This window comes from Chaetura pelagica, unplaced genomic scaffold (genome assembly GCF_000747805.2).
Source record: "Chaetura pelagica isolate M959 unplaced genomic scaffold, ChaPel_1.0 scaffold264, whole genome shotgun sequence".
Lineage (NCBI taxonomy): Eukaryota > Metazoa > Chordata > Aves > Apodiformes > Apodidae > Chaetura > Chaetura pelagica.
This window is the reverse complement of record NW_009953064.1, coordinates 1,813,659-1,835,421: the sequence shown is the minus strand read 5'-3', so window position 1 is coordinate 1,835,421 and position 21,763 is coordinate 1,813,659. Positions and strand designations below refer to the sequence as shown.

Genomic DNA, 21,763 nt, shown 5'->3' with positions numbered 1-21,763 from the left:
ATTTTTCAGCCTCCAAGGTGGGAATCAGGACCCCTGCCAGTCTGGGCAAATTCACCTATTCATCTATGATTCTATGAAATTCACCTGGCCTGGTCAAGAGATGCCTGAATGATGAGATGCTTGTTTCAGAAACAAGTAGTTAAAAATGGTCTGGTGTTGGTTGCAGAGTATGATCAATGGGTAACAGAAGATGCCAAGGCAAGGAAGTCAGGGCAGGATGCAGACCAGCCTCTGAATTCAGCACACCAAACAAGTACAAACCAGAGATGCACATCTACCAGCAGAAGCCTGTAATGTTACATAGCTCAGTGAACTTACTGTGTGACAGAAGTGGTGGGTATACATTTTTGGCCAGTAATTCCAGCCAATTATCTCAAGCTGGCATAGAACTGGCATAGGTCAATTCAGTATGTGTAAGCTAAAGACAATAGACACATCATGAACAGACAACCCTTCAGCTCTTACTAGATTAAGTCATTCATTTAGCTAGCAGGTAATTCTTTAATGAAAACACTAGGAGTGCAGCCAGAACAAGTTTCTAAAGGCCAAAAAATGAACCTATTTGGAAGCTGCTATCATAAAGTAACAAGCTGGATTTCCCCCAGGATTAACTAACATGCTGCTGCTGCAGCCTTGGGTGATGGAGTACTCAGGCAAGCAGCTCCCTCATGTTGGGTTTGTTCCCTTAAGTCTTGCACAGACACAACATTCACCCCAGCACTGCCCTGATGCTTGTCCAAATAATTTAACTATCTACTTTATTCGTGGATTAATCCCTAAGCAAGGGATTCTGTAAATATTAGGCAGCCCTATAAAAACAGATTGATAGAAGAAGGAGGGAGGGAAGGTGTTTGGCAGGAAAAAAATAATTTTAAGGGTGAAAAATGCATCACATGCGTTGGCAACACATGTGTTGGCAATGGCACAGAAGGAGACAGATTGCAGAGTGTGATCACTGCTACTACTAGTCAACACTTGCTTGAGCTACTAAGGTCCTTCCTACAGAGCAGTTAATGGGTAGAATGCTGACAATGCCACATCAACCCGCCCCTTGCTGCAGGGTTTCTGTCCCCAGCACTCACAGCCAATCCAATCTTACTTCAACTTTCACAAAGATTAATGCTTTGTTTAAAGCCTCAGCAACTTGAATCAAGTAATTGCTGCTGAATCTCAGCTTTCACTTCAATGGATAAAGAAACTAAGAAGCTTCGCACCATCAGACAAAAGCCTGAAAAGATGAATTCCCTAAGCTCAAAAGTCATAATGATAAACAAAGAGAACCTAATCAAAGATGGGGTTAAAATATTGTAATTTTAAAAGCACACCTGATATTTTTGAGGGGTTTCTTTAATTTCTGATTGTATTCCTGGAGGAGAGCTTGGTGGAAAGATGGGACTGACTTTAAAAAAAGGTAGCATTCATTACCAATGGTTAGCAGAAAAAGCAGCAGGAACACATTTACAGCAGTTGGGAAAGGAAAATCCGAAGTGCTGCACAGACTACACAAAACAAAGGAAAATCCACTACAAGGAGGTAGGGGAAAGCAGGAGGGATATTTTTTGCTTTCTTTCCTCTTGATCATCCTATCCTAGACAACAGCCCTTGAAATCTGGCTCTTTCTGAATGCTGCTTTCACCTCCTTTTAAGCCAAGCTTCTCTTAACACTGGGAGTTCAGCTGTAAAAGCTGTAGACAAAAGAGTAAACCAAACACACAATAAAAAACATGAGGATTCGCCAAATGAGGATTCCTAGAAGCAACACAAAGGCAAGGTTGGTTAGCACACAAGCTACCAAGATTAGAGATGAGTTCTGTGTTCCTCTCAGGGTGGGGAGAGAGAGGAGGGGTGTGATTTTCTAACTCTACAGCGTGAGAGTTTCCTAAGCAAGCCAGGGGATTTACCCTGTTAGTTTCTGCAGGCTGTGTGGCTTATTACCTCAGTCAGCTTGGGTTAGTTTCTCATCTAGACAAGGTCCAAGCAGATCCAATTCAGCCTTAGGTGTAAAGGAAACCTTCAGCCTTGTGCTGGCTGTGTTCTCTCATGCTGGAGGGTCAGCCCTGGCGCTCCCATGCAGCGTCACCACTGCCATCTGTCCCACCACCAGCCTTGTTTATCTTGGGGACTGCAAGCAAGGTGTAAATGTGACTCAAGCTGCCTTCATCAGTGGGGATGAGCACGAATACACTGCTCCCTAGGCTCTCTCCTTTAGCCAGACTTGGTGACATGGCACCAGCTGCATGGACTCATGTGGGACATCATTGTGCCTGGCAGTGCACAACCAGACCATCAGCTGAGAGATCTTTGATGCTGCTCCATGTCCTGAAGAGAGTTACACTGGTTTAGCTTTAAAGAAAAGCCATCCTATGTTTGTTAGCTAACATGTTGTGAGGGACAGAAACAACCATGTGGAGGGTTTTATGAATTTGTCAGTATATTATTAAAAAACAAACCCCAAACAAAACCAGCTCAGTGATTAATAATCACATACCTGGAAAAATAAATCTCAAATATTATCCTTTCCCCCTTAGCAGTCCAGTCTGCCAGGAGCAAATCAATAGCCATGGGGTTCACCTATTACTCCAACCAGCAGATCCAGATAACAGTGAGGAACTGACTTGAGGGTGGGAAGCAGGCCTTCCCTGTTGCTTGTAATCATCTCACATCCAGAGGCATCTTAAGTCCTTTCTAAACACGATATTGCCTGAAATCCACCAAAAAAACCCAGCCTTTGTTTGTGTTAACAGGATGAGAAAGTGCAAGGCTTCCTGTTATGTGTGTGTGACAGCTATAGATAAGCAGAGACCTCTGGACAGGAAATCCGCCCAACTTCTGCAGTGTGACTCGTCTGAAGCTTAGGAGCCCTTTTTAGATTGAAGCACCAACAGAATGAGACAGTGCTGGCCAGAAAATGGGGGACACGCTGGAGAAGAGCTCTGAGGAGCCTGAGATCTCTTTGGACAATGAGTGTTCAACAAAAATGGGGGACCTGGTGGAAGTCTCAAGTGGTGAAAAGGTCAAGTTTGATGATACAGGTCTCTCTCTGGTGCTCCAGAATGGCTTGGAGAACCTTCGGCTTGAAAATTCCCTTACAGATGTCACCCTGTGTGTGGAGAGCAGGGAATTCTCCTGTCACCGAGTGGTCCTTGCTGCAGCAAGCAATTATTTCAGGTAAGGCATATCAGGAAAAAAGCCAACAAACTTACTTTGCTTCTTAGGCTTCAACTGTGTATCTCCAAGGAGTGTAAACTGGGTGCTAAACTGCAAATTTGCAGTGAGACTGTAATTCCTGACTCCTTTCAGCTCATTTTTTTTTTTTTTGAAATTATTATAATTTTAGTTTTGTTTTGTTTTTTAAATTCTTTTAAGTTGGGGACTCAATAAGGCAGGTGCCAAGCTGTGGATTTGCTGGAGTTCTGATACCAGCACTCAGCAAGTCCACTGGAGGCATGCAAAGCAACACAGAATGGTTGGCAGACAAGGGGATGAGAAAATGATGTTTTAACTAAGTACTTGTTGCCCCTTGTCCCCTTTGGGATTTAGGCAAAGAACAATATTCATTCAGATCATACAGTATTTTTATTGAGATAGAAGTGGGTTTGTGGAACTTCGTAATTTTTCCCTTTACCTGTGGTAAAAATATATATTGCATAAAATGGTTGAAGAGGAAAGAACAGATTTTCTGTCTTTCCTAGGGTTACTGAAAATCAACTGCAATGGGAAATATTTCCTTGAAAGCAATTTTACCATTTCACCCCCTCCTTCTGGTCCTCTTTAAGTTTTTATTCTTTCAGTACTACAATAAATAGTCTATCTGAGATTACTGGCCATCAAGTAAAAATTTTAGACACACAGAGGAACTTGGTATCAATTTTAACACAGATTTTCCATTATCATTTTGACAATCACATTTGCATGGCTGGGATTTTTTTTCTCTTTTTTTTTTCTTACCACTAAAGCAGTCAGATGACTGAATAGCTACGGACGAAACATGAGAAAAAAGAACCTGTGACCACTTGTGACATGAGCAGAAAGCTAATTTTAATGGAGTATAGTAAGCCTTGCTGGTAATGCCTAAAAAAGCAGGTCTGCTTTTATAATCTTGAAATAGAGATTGTGTCTCTGAATATATGGATAGGTATTATTTCTACAGACAGACTGTATGTATCACATATGTAAAATGTGCAAAAAAAAAGCAGAGATGGCCAAATATTTCTTACCAGCATTGTGTGCAGGAAGGAGAGCAGATGCACAAATTTAAATCAGAATTACCATAATGATACTTTGAAAAACAAACAGTCCTCTCAAGCTATGAGCAGAGTTGCTTCTATCAGAAGGGACTTCTGCAGTTAAAACCAGGCAAGACCAGTTTTCTGATAATCAGTTTTCTGAGAACTACTGCTGGCTGGTTTTCCACTGCACCCTGAGCTCAACCTGTCCCTTTGAAGGAGGGGAGATACCTGGCTGGAGGTCATCTCATCCCAAGGCAGCTGCACACGTGTGTAGGGTTGGCCCCCCAGGTGCCTGTGTTTGGCCTGACTTCCCACAGAGCTGCGGTTTGTGCTATCTTGCTGCTTGCCAGTCTCTCAGGACCTCTTGTCATGACTCTGTGGGTTAGTTTCAGTCACGTTTAGCAGAGGCTGGAAATCTGAAAACTGAAGTTTCCACAAGTTTGATAGGAATCAGTAGTAGCCAGGCAGAGGAGAGATGGTGGGACCAGATCCCTGTGGTGCTCAGCTGGGTTATGGGCCTCATGTCCTGGCCAGCCAACACACAGAACCAGCAGCACAGAGCTGAGTGTCCTGAGAGGGAATGTGAACTGTGTTTGAGGGGAAGAACAAGTGAAATGGAGGCTTGGGAAGGAGAATCTGAGGTTACAGTGAAGAGGGAAAGGAGGACACAAGTCTTCAGGGAGCTGAGCTTCACTAGTTCTGCTACTCACAAGGTAGCTTGTTTCATGTTGCCATAATTCACTAGAAGCTGCACGGAATTCTTAAATCACATTATTGCTGGGTGTACTTTCCATGCTATTTCAAGATCTCTAACATCAGTGCACAGGAGCAAAGCAAAGGGGCCCTGTGAGTCACAGACTTCATTCCCCTGCAAGAGTGTGTTACACAACCCCTTCCTGAGCGTTGGGTGCCATAATGCAAGCAACCCACGGCAGCTGACTTAAACACAGTTAAACAAAGCTAACAATATCTAGTCGTCCTTTCAGCACTGCTTGAGAGTAGATAGACTGGTGCTTCTGGCATGTCCTGCATCTATAGACTTAAAAAGCATTAACTCCCCATTTAGCCCAATAAAGGTAAAAAAGCAGAGAAAAGAAACACAAACGACCCAGGTGCAGCAGTGGTTCTTCACTCCTGCATTGCTCAAAGCAGTGGGATAACAGGGTTGGCAGAGGCTGAAGCAATATTTTCCAGAGCATCTGCAAACTATAGCACAGTTGTTTGAAGCCAGGTTCATAATTCCAAGCACAAGCATTCCAGTGTGAATTGGTGCTTAAAAAGTGCTGCACAAACAGCAACTCCTAATTTACTTCACTGAGAATTCTCAGTTTTTTCTAAATTTACCCATTTTTAAGTATCCAGACTTTGCCCTGGGCCCTCACTTCCTATGTGCAATTCTAAGAATAAGCCTTGGTTCAAAGGCTTAGTTGAAAATTACACAGGGACATGAACCAGGGAAGCAGACAATGAAATTAGTAGCCACATCTAAAGGATTTAGAGCCCCAGAGAAAATAATCACTCACTTCTCTTGGTAAGTACAGAAAGGTTTAAAAGCAGCATTTTAATCCCCAGGAGACAAGTTCTGCCTGATCAGTCTTGAGTGGTGTCAGGATGTTCCTCCACTTGACAGATAGGGTGGGAATGAGGTCCACTCCATCAGAGCAGAAGGAAGGCCACTACCTGAGGCAGCTCTCCCAGATAGTGCTGCCCTATTCAGCCCTGTCACCCTCTAGAGCAGAGTACTGGTGGGAGAGCATGGTGCTTCAGATGTGTGCTTTCTGCTGGTTGCAGCCATGTTACATGAACCCGCACCCTAGAAGACCAGGAGAGGATGGCAGCTCGAACACAGTTTCACAGATTATAAGACAGATAGATGAAAGCACTTTGACAAGATCCCTGTTCACAGCCTCCACCAGAATCCCAAGGCTGGTTTCTGAGCAGCCTTGCAATGGTGTAGCACTGGTTATCTCTAACTGACCTCCATCAAACACTCTGGTTTTATGGGACAGAAGTTAGAGCTCTCACCTCCCCAACAGAGATGGTTGAATGCAAGACTGGAGTCACCAGTCTAAGAGATAAAAGGAACAAGAGCAGACACCACCTGCATCCTACAAGGGCCTATTTCTCCTTCAGATGAAGCTTTTGGCACCTATCAATTCCATGCGATTGAATGTGCTGTTTGGTACAAAACTCCCCCTCCGTTCTGAAACTCTGCTCCCAGGGAGAAGTGGGTACTGAGGACTCTTGCTTTCAAATGGCCACCTGTCTGCATGACCCAGATATACAACATTTGCCACTGCCAAAAGGGAGAGAAGCTAAGGAGAATCCCAGTCTTGTGATCGCTAAAGCTAAGGAGCATTTTGTCTTAATGCCTTTCAAATACTCTGATTTCGCTGGCAGCTGAAACTGGACCATGGAGCAGAGCAGTGAACTGAAAACCTCTAACAAGCTGAGATGAGTGAGGTGAAAATGAGAATTTTGGCTGAACATCTTTTCTGACAAGTAACTTCTCTGACCAAGTTTCCTGATGAAAAGTTAGGTCTCCTTATCCAAAAGGCAGTTTTATACACTGAGATAACCAATGCCAGTTTTCCCTCACTATGAAATCTCTGCTGAGGCAAGGAACATGTAGACTTTAGAGCAAGGAGCAGCTGGCGTCTTCCATGCATTTGCCACCGGCCATGCCTAGCTGCTCTGCAGTAAAACTTGTTTACATCTTGGTTCCAGTAAGATGTAATCAGACACCTTTGTTCTGACACCACTTTCACAAGAAAAGCATGGCCTAAGACTTTGGACCTCTAGCTGCTTCCCAGATTGCATTGTCCTGTCAACACTGTACATGACTAATAAAGAAGAGCTTGGCATGCAGGAAAATGAGCACTTCTAATTACACTTTAGATCTGCATGTTTTTCACCAAGGCAGTTTCAAGAGGACTCACATACTTCTAATCTGTTGAGCCAGATTCCAAACAATGTGAAATCTTGCTCTCTGAATGCAGTGACAAAGATGGAACCGATTAAACTTCTAAATAAATGCAAAAGCATTGGAAGAAATGCTTACAACTATGAATTGAAAATGCAGAAGAAGATGCATGTGTTTGCCTTGCAGCTGTCACAGTGCGTAGTGGATTTAAATAGGTCATTAAGAAATCTCTCATCTATGTCCCACATCATATATCTGACCAGTGCCAAAGGTGTGTGTGGGAGTCAGATTTCCAATGAAGTCTTATCCATCAAATAAGAGGTGGTATCAACGTGTATTAAATCACTGCACTTTCTGGTTAACAGTGGTTTCAATTGATGATTCTTCAAGTTCTTCTCTAGCCGATAGGTACCAACTCTAGAATTCTACCAGAGGCTCCCAAAATTTAGCTGAGGAAAAGTCAGACTCTTAATTACAAGAAAATCCCTAAGCCATTCTCTTTTGGCCCACTTCTGGTATTAATGGGGTCACAGATATGTTGGGAAGCTATGAGGTGAGGCTATCAGACATGTGGGTCTGCTCTGGCCCTTAGGGTTCAGCCTAAGCAGCATTCTGCAGCTTGGAAGCACAGGGGTATTTGCCTTACCAAGGGTTATAAAGTACAAATGTTAACAAAGCATGAAGAATGCCAGTGGCCTGGAAGTTTGGGCTTAGTGAGCTGGGTCTGTACTAGAAACAAAAAGAGTCTGTAAGAAGCCAGCAGGTGAGACATCAAAACTGCTCCGCAGCATCAGCCCAGACACGGAGCACTCCTCAGGGAAGTTCCCAGCTGCCTTCTTCCTGCCATGGAGCTCCAGGTCTACAGTAGTCTGGTTCTGGGGCATCCATGATGACTGATGCCTTATCAAACTTATGAGTAAAGAGGTATGAAACTAACAAAAGGATTTGCCTTGTTATTTTTTGCATAATTTTCCTTGTTATTAACTGCAGAAAAAATGAAGCAATCAGAGTATTCTGTGTTGAAATCTATATAACCAAGTGTTCTCAGAATGCCTCATCCTGGTAGGGATGCAGTAAAAGATACATGTTTTTCTTTTCAGGGCCATGTTCTGCAATGATTTAAGAGAGAAATATGAAGAGAAGATCATACTTAAAGGAGTTGATGCAGAAACCATGAATATACTCTTGGATTACACCTACACCAGCAAGATGCTCATCACAAAGCAAAACGTACAGAAAGTTTTGGAAGCCGCCAGCCTCTTTCAGGTACAGATAACTCAACTGGGCTGACCTGGTCTTGCTTCTCTGGAAACATCATGTCTTACTCTGGTTAACACACTGCCAATTTCTCTGATTTCATGAGTTCTGGAATAATTTTGCTTCATATTTACTTACATTGTGGTAAAAAATGTCAGTTGCAGCCACGGGCTGAAATGCTGCTGTGCTGGATGCTATGCTAACCAGCGACCCACCAGGCTCTACCTCCAAGAGCTGTTCCCATGTGCCACCTGCCAAGCAGCAGGTTGTGTTGCTGGGACAGTGCTCCCCAAGGCTTAGGGCAGTCACCCTCCATCCCAAAAGAGTTAGTGGGCAATGGCTGGCATGGCCAGCCACAGCAGGAAGCTAACTGTCTCTCCCTGTCCATTGCCCTGACATGGAGACTCAGCAACCAAAGTTAGCATCCTCCTTTGTAGGACTCCTGATGCATAGGGTTTTAGTCATGTCCTGGGACTTGTGGGAATTCAGACTCTGGTTACTCAGCCTTTGGTCCATGAGGTATTCATGTGCCCTGTAAGTCACCTGTGAGGTTTACCAAATTGCAGTCCCTGGTACCAAGCTGCACATTGCTAACAAATTGCAACCAGCGTGACCTGCCAGGTGCCAATGTGTGTATGTGTGTCCAGCAAGGCAAGAAAAACCCAACTTCATAATCATCCTGGCTCATTATGAACTTCAGATTCTTGAATCTAACATGGGAGGTTTTACTCTGAAATGAACCTGTGGCCTTTGAGGTAATGGGATCTGTTCCTCGCTGTGGAGAGAGAAGAGAGTTATCCCAAGGCTTTCCCCAGGGCAACTGGGAGAAGGCCACGTAGCTTTACTGTTGCCTGGGGCCAGAGGGCAGTAACTCACTGGCATTTCCAGCAGACCAGGACTGCAAACTGGTAGCACTCAAAGGCTACTTTTAGTTTATTTTCAGGACACTTTTCTGCGTTCTTGTTGTTTTCCTCTGAACTTTCTTTTCCTCAGGATCATCCCTCAGGTGTCCATCAAAACTATAAAGTTAATTTTTTTCCTTTCTCTTTCCTATTTTTAATTAAAACTAAGATTAAATTTGATTACTTTGCTTTAAGAAAACCATTGAACATTGTTGAGCAATGATAAAATCACAAGGGTGCCATGAGCAAGAACAGTAAACTTCAAAAAGATAGGAAACCAGGAATGTTCAACTAAAAGCAGTGATCCCAAGTCTTACTGCAACCATCTTTGATATTATCATGATTTATAAAGCCTTAAAGCCTCATATTATATACACGGGTGAGGTTTTTGGCTCAAAGTGAGTTTTGTTTAAAAAAGGTGTAGTAACCTTAATCTAGAAATTATTTTTGAAAAGTCTTGACAGAATTATACCTTCCCTTAGCCCCTTCCAATACGTTTTGACCAAATGAAGGCAAAATTGATGGGAGGATATGGTGGAAGGCTATTCAGAGAGAGCAGATGGCCCTGCTGCACTGTGCTCTGTGCAGTGATTCCTTCCTGAGGGAAGCAGGTGAAGGGTTTGAAACAGGGAGCTGCTGAACAGCTAAGTCTCACCCTGAAGTGACCCAGACAATTTCTTTTTTGCACATAGAGCACAGTTGCAACATGAATTCAACAGTCACCTCCTCTGTTGCAAGAGCACAGGTGAAACACCATCAGCCTGATGGCCTTGCTGACTCCCAAAGACTCTAAATGGACTCTCATCCATATGTTGACACACATTTAATGAACAAGACACTATAAGGAAAATATGTTGCCAGTTATCTGAAAACCATCCTGCAGCCACTGAGCAGAGCATGGCCAGGGAGGCTGTCACAGGGAAGTGCCAGCTACACCGCAGCCACTGCGCAGGGCCAGCCGGGCCAGCCGAGAAGGCAAGATTTGCTCATGAGGGACTCGTGGGCAGATCCAGGTTGGAGATGGGTTTACAGGCTCAGAAAGCTGTCAGCTCCCTGAGGAGCCTCCCTGCAAGGGCTGCTGTGCCCCTCAATGCCCAGCTGGGCCCTGCCACAGGGCTCCCTGGGGACGCAGGTGTTGCTGGGTGGCCAAGAGCAGTGCAGCTGCAGGGTGCAGGGTCTGTCCCGAACCCTGCTGCATACAGAGAGGGGCTGTGAATAAGAGCCCTTTCAACCACTGTTCCCTCCCCTTTCTGGGGGTTACAGCAGGAGGCAGGGCTGCTGGCACTGCTTGCACTAGGCAGTTGAATGAAAGCTGGGACGAGCAAGGAATTAAATGGGGAGAATAAATTGTATTACTCAAAGAAAAGGCCAAGTAAGCATATGGGTTGTCTCTAGCAAGTAAGAATCTGGATTTAAAGGGGAGAAGGACCCAGATATTGATGAAACTGTTCCCAGGGAACATGCTTGGGGTGGCATTAGAAGGGGCACTTGCAGAAGGGAAAAAAGAAAAATTAGAGCTCTGCAAGAATAATCAGAGCAAATGAAGCAGAGGCTCAGAGGTGTCTTTCTCCTGGGTGCTCTCCTGAGTCATCTGCTCTCATGGGACTGACTGAAACATGCTCAGCAAGTTTGGGGGAGTTTTGGGGAGAGTTTGATCTCTAAATTAAGGGACTGGTGGGAAGACAGCACAGCATAGAGGTGAGAAGCAGCAGCCAGGGCAAGTCCTGCCTTGATACACTCCTGAGTGGTCTGATCTCTCTGGTTAAGCCCTGAACAGCGACCGTTTCTCACACCCACACTTCACAGTTCCACATTAATCTGGTCACAAACACAGATCCCAGTGTGATCAGTGGTGCCAGCGTGGCCATTAGACCAGTGTGTGCTGCCTGGGAGGAAACCCTCAGGTGTCATCTCATGAGTATCAATCTTACCAAGCCATATATAAATGACTAGAGCACTCTGCAGAGGCTGGGCCATAGGCTGGTGAGAGCGTTGTTTTGGGGTCTGCTCCCAGACTTGTTGATGACTTGATGAGTGACTTTGGCAAATCACAAAACTGGTTTTTTTGCATCTTCTTACTGACAACTTTTAAAGGGCTAATGCTTAAACTGCCTCAGGTCTGAAGACTACCTGGTGTGGGCAAAGTCCTTTCAACTCCTCAGGGAAATGCACTGTTGAGCTCAAAGTCTTAGCCTTGTGCTAGCCCAGAGAACAGGCAACACGAGTGCAGCAGGCACTGAGGGGTCACTGAGCTCTGCCACGGTGCCACAGTGTGTTGCTGACATTTTTATCACAATGGCAGCAACATATTCTGAGACCTCTTGTACCCTTGTTCATCAGTCAGTTGCATTTCTCTAAACTCTTGACCACATCTAAATGTAAAACAGGAACTGGGTAGTCTGTACACAGCGTCTGCGATCGCTCAGCTCTGGTAAACAGTCTAAATGTGCCAACACGACACCACTGGGTCTGGAAGATTCTAACCTAATTACTGAAACAAATCTACATACTACAGTATTTTAAAATGTTTCACTTCCTCTTTGCCCCTAAATTACTGTTGTGCAACTTTCCCCAGTGGGACAGAAAGAGTTAAAATGGTTTGCCTGCTGATGCTGAATGGAAAAAGGACCCAAAAAGCACGGAGGGAAATGCACAGCATCAGTTCTGGCCCATCTTTCTGCAGGTCACTGTTTGCACTGTTCAGTGGCAAAACCAACACCAAGTACCGATGCCCTGCCCATATCTGAAATCACAGAGGAGATGGAAAGCCCAGAATGAAGCACTGCAACTTATCAGTTCTATCCCAAACTGGTTCCCAATTCCTGAATAATCACCAGCAATCCAACTCACATCACAGTTTGTGGTGAATGCCCTGCAGACATCTGTGGTCCAGGATCTGCACACTCGGGACCCTCAGGTGGGGTTATTGCGACAAGGAAGTTAATGAGAGTAGTTGTGATGCCCTATTGAACACACACAAGGGAAGTTCTTTGATTAAGCAGACTCCATATGTAAAATGCACACCATCGTTTTTTTGAACCAGTGGTCATGACAAGGAAAAAAAAGGGAATGAAAATCTCCTCTACAACAGACACTTGCCAGACAAACCTAGCTGTCAGGCAACTCAAAGATTTGCTGGTGGTCAGTCTCTCCCTGCCATGTACCCCAGTACAGAACAGCATGCCCTCACACTCTGTGGGGGCTGCACTGTGGCCCAACCTCCCAGATCTCGGCACTCACTTTGCACCACCCTTGCAAGGCCTCAGCACATTCAGAGTTTGTATGGTGGCAGCATAAATGCAGATAGTGGAGCCACCTGCACTTCAAAACCTGACTTCCTTCTAGTTGATCTGAACTGCACAATCTTCATCAAGCAAGATGAAGCAGGGTAAGCACATCTGAAGCCCAGGGACCTTATCTATGCTTTGTAACTTCATGGCTGCTAGAGCTTTGAGATCTCATGGAGGGAAGGGAGTGGTAGAAAACCCTTTCCTTTTGTGAAACAGATACAATTTGTGACTGTCACAGGTCTTCTGTGTCCCACAGGAGGGGAAAGGAGCAATATGGATGCAGAGGGACAAAAATAAGTGGGAAAAAGATATTTTCAATTCAGACTGCAGATTCTGAGACACACCTCTCCTTGTGTGACTCATTTCTTGTCTCCCCCAGCTCTTTGTTGTACTGTGCCTGGCTGTTTAGGACCCAGCCTTAGAGGTCCACAGCTCACCTGTGATACAGTCAAACAAGTAACTGCTCTGCACTTATACATCCATTTTGTGTCCACAGTTCCTTCGCATGGTAGATGCTTGTGCCAGTTTTCTCACCGAAGCCCTCCAGCCAGAGAACTGCGTGGGCATCCTGAGGCTGGCTGATGCCCACGCCCTGCACAGCCTGAAACAACAAGTGCAGAACTACATTATCCAGAACTTCACCCAGGTCCTGAACTATGAGGAGTTCCTGGAGCTGCCAGCTGACATTCTCTGCAGCACGCTGAAGAGTGATGACCTCTATGTCACAGAAGAGGCACAGGTGTTTGAAACTGTAATGAGCTGGGTTCGTTACAAGGAGTCGGAAAGGTTTCCTCTCCTGCCCTATGTGCTGGAGAACGTCCGGCTGCCTCTTTTGGACCCTTGGTATTTTGTAGAGACTGTTGAAGCTGATCAACTCATTAGACAGTGTCCAGATGTCTTTCCTTTGCTCCAGGAAGCAAGAATGTACCATCTGTCAGGCAATGAGGTGAGTAAAAAAAGGAAGGTATTTGCTGCTCTTTCTAAATGTCTCATGTTTCTGCTCAGAAATCCCTTCAGAAGGAGCAGTACCACAAGGCAGAAAAGGTACTTGCACTGAAGTGTCACTAACAGGTACTACTGAAAAGTCAAGACGGGCCTTACCAGTTATCCTGCTCATTTAGAGAGCTTAGAAGCTTTTGGTAGCTTGTTTTAAAACTAAGTGTACAGCTTCCTGCATATGAACATCTCTGAGCTCAACCCTTCCTACACACACTAGTGTGGCTAAACAAAGAGTCCAGGTGACTTCCCTAGTAAAAAGTCAAATGATGTTACTCCTGACACCTCACCCTCTTAGCTAATATCTCAAGCCTATAAAAGGAAGGATAATTTTCCCACTAAACTCTATCACAATCTCTAATGACCCTTTCCAATCTGAACATGTAACATCTCAATTCATTACTTACGAGTGGAAATCTTTCAGAGACCCTCCTGTGAAGAAGGTGGTCCCTTCCCAGAGGAGAGGTCTGCCTATCTTCCTTATTTGCAGAGGTCCCTGCACCCAAAGAGACAGGTTCATCCTGACATCCAGTCGAGTCCTGTCCTGCCTGCTTAAGGTAGGCTGTGGTGGGTCTCAAATTCTTCAACTGCCACTCTCTTTGGGAAGCTAGGTATCAGTCACATCTCCCAGCCCAAAATGTGGGGTAGAGGAGAGAGCAACTAGAGGTCAGATTTCACAACAGGAGAAAATGTATGTGAGCGTGTGAGGAAACGTGTGTGCCTCCTCAGTCATAGAGTCAGAGGAAGGCAGGAGGCCTCAGGAGCATGTTGTGGCTCCCTCACTGACAGTGGATGTGTCACAGGCAGGACACTGGCAAGGGCTCTTTGTGCTGGTGACTGCATAAGATAGTACGCAATGACCTGGGGCAGTGCTGACCAGTCTGGTGGGAACTTCTTGAGGAAACCTTGCTCCACTCAGCCGGGCTGTCAGGTCCATGCGGGACAGATCAAGGGCCTGGCTGTTGCTCAGAGTGGAACACTCACTACACTCATCTTCAAAGGGGCAGCCATTAGAGACTGCCAGACAGATGTTGTCCCCATGGTTAATAACAGGTGATGGTGACAGGCGGGTTAAAAACAGAATTTGGAAACCTGACAAGTTCTGGGACAGAGCCTCAAGTTGCACCAGGGGAGGTTTGGATTGAATATTAGAAAAAACTTCCTCACTGAAAGGGTTATCAAACACTGGACCAGGCTGCCCAGGGAGGTGGTTGAAACACCATCTCTGGAGGTGTTTAAAAGATGTGTAGATGTGGTGCTGAGGGACATGGTTTAGCACCAGACTTAGTGCAGTCAGGTTAACGGTTGGACTCGATGATCTTAAAGGTCTTTTCCAACCAATTCTATGATTTTAAAAATTTGCCTTATGATTTTCTAAATGTAGGGAATTTTTTTTAGGGAAAATACAGGATTTATTTCTGTGAATTTTAATATAGGTAAATGATGCCAAATTATAGAAACATTAAAAGTAGCATAGAAAGAGAAGTAAAACTGTAAGAAAGCTGCCTGCTGGCACAGAATTTAACCTGTGGGTCCACAGACTGCTCCTCAGGGGCATGCAGAAGGTAACAACTGCAATCTGATAATAGATATAAGATTGCTGCAGAAGAGCATTTCTACAGGCAGATGTTTCCAGTCACCCCCTGCATTCCTTGCTCCTGGTGACCATTTACCCGGAAAGTAACTTTTTTCAGTGCCCCTGAAACAAAGACCTGGGCCATAAACTGAGCCAACAGGCAGTAAATTAGAGATAAGCATATTTCAGAGCCTGGTGCTGGCTTTAAGTGAATCTTGTGATTTTGACTTAAAATTTAAGCTTATAAACAAAGAAACCAATCAAAAAAACCCAACACAGCAGAGAATTACTACTGCTTTGATGCTATAAGTATCTCTTCAGGACAAATAATGAGAGCACTTATTTTCTGCTAGCACTAACTGCAGTCTTGCTCTCTCCAAGCTCCCCAGGGCACACACAAATCTTAGGGCCCTCCTACCTTGCCCTCACTCTGTCAGTATAAATAAAACCTGTCTTCTTCAACTGCCTCACATGTACTCGGCCTTGTCATTAGTGCTCACCTTCATAGCTCTTGGTGGCACCCTGGGAATTCCCAGGAGGATCTGAAAGGATCCTAGCATGTTGGCAAAAGCAACTAAGTCCAACATTGGAGAAATCCTGCTGTTTTTTTTCAGCAACCTCTACTGAATGCTTCCAGGATGCTTTCTAGGCCTTCAACTTAGTAGTGTTTGGTAATTAGTACAGCTGAGGTAAGCCAGTTGTGATTTAGAAAACAGGTAATCAGAAAAAGGGTCACCAGACCTTTCTGTAGATGTGTCCTGTGTACTCACTCTGTCTTGCTTGCATTTAGATTATTACAGAAAGAACCAAGCCCAGGATGCACGAGTTCCAGTCTGAGGTGTTTATGATCATAGGGGGCTGTACAAAAGATGAGAAGTTTGTAGCAGAAGTGACTTGCCTGGATCCTTTGAGGCGAAGCCGCCTGGAAGTAGCAAAATTGCCAATCACAGAGCAGGAGACGGAGAATGAGAATAAAAAGTGGGTGGAGTTTGCATGCATTACGCTAAAAAACGAAGTCTACATATCGGGTAAGGCACGAGACACCGGGAGGGGAAGAGGGAGCAGAAGGTTCTCACAATTATTTCCAGCTTTTATCACGATGGTGCTTTGCTGCAGCTTTTGTAGAATTAAGCACCACAAGTGTGCCTAATGCTCTGGCTTTGAAGAGGCTGCAAAGGGCTGGATATGTGAGGACATTGCCTGGCCCTGGTGAGAGTTTTAGCATAGGATTCCTTTCCAAAGAATCACAGAATCTTAGGGGTAGGAAGGAACCTGGAAAGTTCATCCAGTCCAACCCCCCTGCCAGAGCAGGATCACCCAGAGCACATCACACAGGAACTTGTCCAGGTGGGTTTTGAATGTCTCCAGAGAAGGAGACTCCACAACCTCTCTGGGCAGTCTGTCCCAGGGCTGTGTCACTCTGACAGTAAAGAAGTTTTTTCTGATGTTTACGTGGAACCTCCTGTGTTCCAGTTTGCACCCACTGCCCCTTGTCCTATCACTAGACACTGAAAAAATATAAGGTCTCTTCTATTTGCCTTTAATCTCTTACCCTTTCCTTTTTTTCAAGATCACAGGCTTTTGCTTCCTCTTATTCCTGACATCTTTTCTTGTGTCTCTCCACTTTTCTTTAAGCTTTATCCAGGCTACCTCCAGGCCAAGCTAACACCTCCTTGCTATGGTGAGTCTAAGCTGCCTTTCCTCTTGCTGCACTTCTCACAGGTCCTTTCTTCCTTCTCTGTTTTATTTCACATCTTTCATTCCTTTCCTCCATTTCTTCTTAGCCTTTCTCCTTTCTCCTTTGCACTGTTCCCACCTAAATAAAGGGCTGGGAGAACCAAAGGTATTAGTAATATTTTCAGCTAAACCAAATGATTAGTGCCTCAATACAAATTAAACATCTGCCTATGTGTCCTTCTACTCTTTTTTTTTGGTTTCTTTTAGCTCCAGAGCCCTGGTTCTTTAACTTGACCTACATCTTTCCCATCTTGATCTCCCCTTCAGCAAGATCTTGGTACAGTTTGGAGTGTTCCCTGCTCTTCTAGCATATGAACAACATGAAAGGCCTTTGCACAAGACTATGACTGCTTTTAGATCACCATTTCCCCAGGCAGTTTAAATGCTTTGTCTGGATGGGCTGAAACACTAATCTGTAGGGTAACTAAAAATGACATGAATTATCATGCACCATTCTGTTACTTTTACTAATTTAGTAACAATTTTTTTCCTAAAATTAGAAAGAACTGGCCTAGAGAAAGTACAGAGACAAAATCAACCTCCAGTTGTCTCAAAAGTCTTTCCCTGTCCCCTGATGTGCAGCAAATTCACACCCCGCCCCCCTCCAGTTCAGACTCCTACCAGAGTTACAGCCTGTGCAGGAAAGAACAAGCTCCTGTGAAAGGGGAATTTCAATAGAGGGTAAGGGGAACACCTGCAGCCTCTCAGCCCCATTCTAAGCATGAATGCTGCTTTCAGGCCCTTCAGCCACTCCAGCTATTTGAGTGCAAATAAAATTCAACACATACATGTGAAAAATACTGAGACAAAAGCATTGCAAACGACTCTTTCTAGCATGCTAATTACCTCCTATTCAATCTGCTCTTTGGCCTACAGATGAGCTGCATCAGTTTGTAGTGATCTGCCTGCAGTACAGAAAACCAATGAAAACAGACACTTTCTCAATGGAATATAAATTCTCTTTTCAGTATATTCACCAGTGAAGCAAGTGTTTAATCACATTGAAGATGATGGAATAAGCCACTCAGTCTGTAAATGTGGTTTCAGGCTTATCTAGATCCATTTGTATTGCAGTTGCATTAAAAATTAAATGCAAACAAAAAGGTTCATTTAAAACATTTCTCTCTGCTTTAGCATGAGTAAAGCTTCACTTGCAAGTCAGGTCTAGAATGAGTTTTTAGAGTCGAATTCTGATCTGCAATATATAAATACGAAGCAAATCAAAGTCAGGAGAGGAAGAGAACAGGAGAGGTATAAAAATGAGATGTCAACCATATGATCTCAAAGCTGAATAGTAAAACTTTTAACATGCCATGCAGGACTACTGTTGATAGGAGTTCAGAGTCAGGTCTTTTGAAAAACCAGGCTGGCTGACTGGATTTAGCCTGCTCAAACTGGCAGTTCCCCATCACTGGCCTGTCTTTGAGGGATTTGGCACTACCAATGGCAGCATCCTCCACTGTCTTCTTTAAATCATGATTGTTTATTTGCCATTTCCTGCAAAGCCCTGGTGGTGCATAAAACTCTCCTGTGGATCACCATGCTGTGTGTAGTTGGTCATTCACTCAGTATTAAAATGAGTGCTCTGGTTTGGGAAAGTGAGAAACAGTGATTTATCTTTACTGAATATTTGGCTGTAGAAATTGTTCAGTTTCTTTCACTATCAAGTAAAACAAATGTGGAAATTTTCTTCTGGTATAACAGGGCCAGGCCATTGGTGTAGGTTACGAAGCTTATAATAAGAACCACTGACTGATTTTCTATTCTGATAAAACAATTTAAAATTTAAACATATTGGAGATCAGGAGTAAATACAAGCTATGTTACTCTATTTACATGTGTTGTGTACACTGCAGGTGGCAAAGAAACAAAGCATGATGTCTGGAAATACAATGCCTCCATCAACAAATGGATACAAATTGAGTACCTAAATACTGGGAGATGGAGGCATAAAATGGCTGTGTTGGGTGGCAAAGTATATGTCATTGGAGGGTTTGATGGCATGCAGAGAATCAACAGCATGGAAGCATATGATCCCTTTCATAACTGCTGGTCAGAGGTAAGATGCTACACCACATAACATTGTACTGGTTTGGAACATTTTAATCAGAAGATGTTAGGGCTTTGAATCATAAAAATGAACAAGACAGGATCTAGTAACATTTCTTAAATTCTTTCTGGTCTGTAAATATTTTTTCTATGGATATGTGTATCCTTCAGAAAGTAGAAATCACGGGACTGCCTGCCAGTCACTGCCTGTGAGATGTGTAATGCCTAGTTTTCCTTTTCTTAGTTGGCCTTTAAAGCTAGTAGTCCATAGATCAGTGAGTGATATACATGCACCAGAGAACAGGCTGAAAACTATGGCTCTGATACAGAATATATATATAATGTGTATATTAGCCTGTGCATTATATACGGAATAGGTCAAACATTTAAGCTGAAAGTACAGGTTTCAATGTAAACAGGATGGAAAAATCCCCAATCCTAACTGTACTTCAAGCAGTGAGAGGAGAGTATTAGGCAGCCAATTAATCAATGAAATTAATGACATTAGGCATCATAATGGCAGCTACAAACCCTTAAAGACAATACAAAGCCATGCAGAGGAATCTAACAGAGTTGCAAGTAGAAAAATCAGTATGAACAATTTTCTTGTGTTTTTTAAATGTACATAAGCAAGTAAAATATTTGGGGCATTTCTGACATTTCCTAGCTTTTGAATTGTTGACAATGTAACTTTAATAACAGCATTTGAACAGAGCTTATTTTTATTAAAGGCTTTACAGTCTTAAGAAAAGACTGAAACATACTTCTCCCTTATCCCTAGAAATGTCATCTTCTGAACCCTGCTGATCATCTGAAAAGGGACATCTGACTTAAAACCCAGCAGGCTCCCACCCTGTAGGCCTCAGTCTGACTACCTGAAATCAAAATGGTTACTAATGAGTTTTCACACTCACGCAGGCTGCTCCCCTCATGGTCAACGTCAGCTCCTTTGCAGCAGCGAGCTACAAGAAGAAACTCTACGTGATTGGGGGAGGCCCCAACGGGAAGCTGGCAACAGACAAGACTCAGTGCTACGACCCTGCAACCAACACATGGAGCCTGAAGGCTGCCATGCCAGTGGAAGCCAAATGCATCAATGCTGCCAGTTTCCGTGATCACATTTACGTTGTGGGTAAGCAAAGCATTAATGTTCCTTCATGTCTAGACACAGTGGGGGTTGTTTCTTTGTGTTAGTGTTGTGGATCTTCCCATGGAGCTTAGCTAGAGATGGGAATCCAGCATATTCACAAACAGTAGAAGATTATGAGTTCAGTCTGAAAAACCCCTAACCAAGGAATAGGCTTTTGAAAATAGCCAGCTCCAAGCAGAAGGTTTAATGGGCAGAGAGACACTGATGTTAGAGGAGTCAGTGAAGAAATAATGTGCCACTTGTAACAATGACAGCTTACCACACCTAGTCCTTCATGATCTAAGCTCTTCTAAAGAAGATTGTATTTTTTCTAAAGTTGTGTCCTTAGCTGAAGCAGCAGGTATGAGAAAAGTCTGTTGCTGGGATCACTGTGGTCACACTGCCTGACCACAGCAGTTTGCTCTGGCCTTAAATTCCACTGCATTATGAACAATAAAGCATCCTGTGAGCTTGCTTTTAATTAGCTTTGGGGCAGAAATCCTTCTTACAAATGTCAGGAATGGAGTGTCACTGCAGGGGGTGGTTTAATTAAAATCTCTTGGAGGAACAGCCAGTGCAAACTGATACCCATTTCTTCTCCAGGTGGGGCAATGAAAGCACTGTATTCCTACAGCCCCCAGGAAGACACATGGTGTCTGGTGACTCAGTTCACCCATGAGAGAGCCAGTTGTGGGATTTCTCCGTGCAACAACAAGCTGTTTATCACCGGGGGCCGGGATGAAAAGAACGAAGTAATTGCAACAGTGCTGTGCTGGGACCCTGAAACTCAGAAGCTGACAGAAGAATGTGTCCTGCCTCGGGGGGTGTCTCATCATGGGAGTGTTACCCTCAGGAAGTCTTACACACACATCCGTAGGATTGTGCCTGGGGCAGCTTCTGTCTGACCAGAGGAGAACTGCAAAGAAACCAAATACCTCCATGCCCCTGTGGCACAGACTGCAACCATGATGACTTTTAGCTGCAGCTAGCAATGGATGGAAATACCACCACGGGGGTCCTCTGAGGAGTGTCTGTATATATGCTCAGTCCTTGCATTTCCTCTGTACAGTATATCCTTAAATTATCTTAATTCCTTCCCTCCACAGAAAAACAAAGGGACCAGTTGTAGTTTACTCCTGCCAACACAATATCTCCAATCAGGCAAATAAATGTAATGTGTAGGTGGGAAATTTACTTCCCAGTTATATCTGCCCTGAAACATGCTTGAACTGGCTCAGTCTGGTCCTGAAGTTTGTTCAACTATTTATTGTGCTAAATTGGATTTGAAGTGAAAAAAAAAATGCTAGTGAAAATGCTAGTGGAAAAAAAAATTGCTTTTTTGGAATGAAAGACTTGTAACTTTGTTGAGAAAAAGTGTAGTTTCCTCCAAAGTTGTGCTTTTTTTTTTTTTCCCAGTGGTTGGCATATTAGATTAAGTTAAAGCTGTTTTGTTTGTTTGTTTGCTTGAAGACAGTTTGTTACATTTTCAGTTTTTGTGATCAAAACAATCCCTCTCAGTTTGCAAACCTTGTGGTCATTCCCAAGAAAGAGACTGCACAGGCTGCAAATATATTAATGCTAATCTGGTGCCACTGAACATCATTGTAGCTGTTTTCTAATAAAGCAGACCAAAACCGAATTTCCCTTTTGTTCCACTCTGGGATGGTTTACTGCT

At 43.9% G+C, this 21,763-nt stretch overlaps 1 protein-coding gene across 1 annotated transcript; it reads left to right on the top strand.

The window, feature by feature from the left end:
• The first annotated feature begins 2,813 nt into the window (after positions 1-2,813).
• Positions 2,814-21,288, top strand: KLHL6 (kelch-like family member 6). The gene is made up of 7 exons (XM_009996736.1): positions 2,814-3,168; positions 8,253-8,418; positions 13,098-13,547; positions 15,964-16,201; positions 18,767-18,969; positions 19,878-20,091; positions 20,692-21,288. Exons 1-7 carry the CDS (start codon positions 2,909-2,911, stop codon positions 20,991-20,993), a joined length of 1,833 nt encoding a protein of 610 aa, XP_009995038.1. The 5' UTR covers positions 2,814-2,908; the 3' UTR covers positions 20,994-21,288.
• The last annotated feature ends 475 nt before the right edge of the window (positions 21,289-21,763 follow it).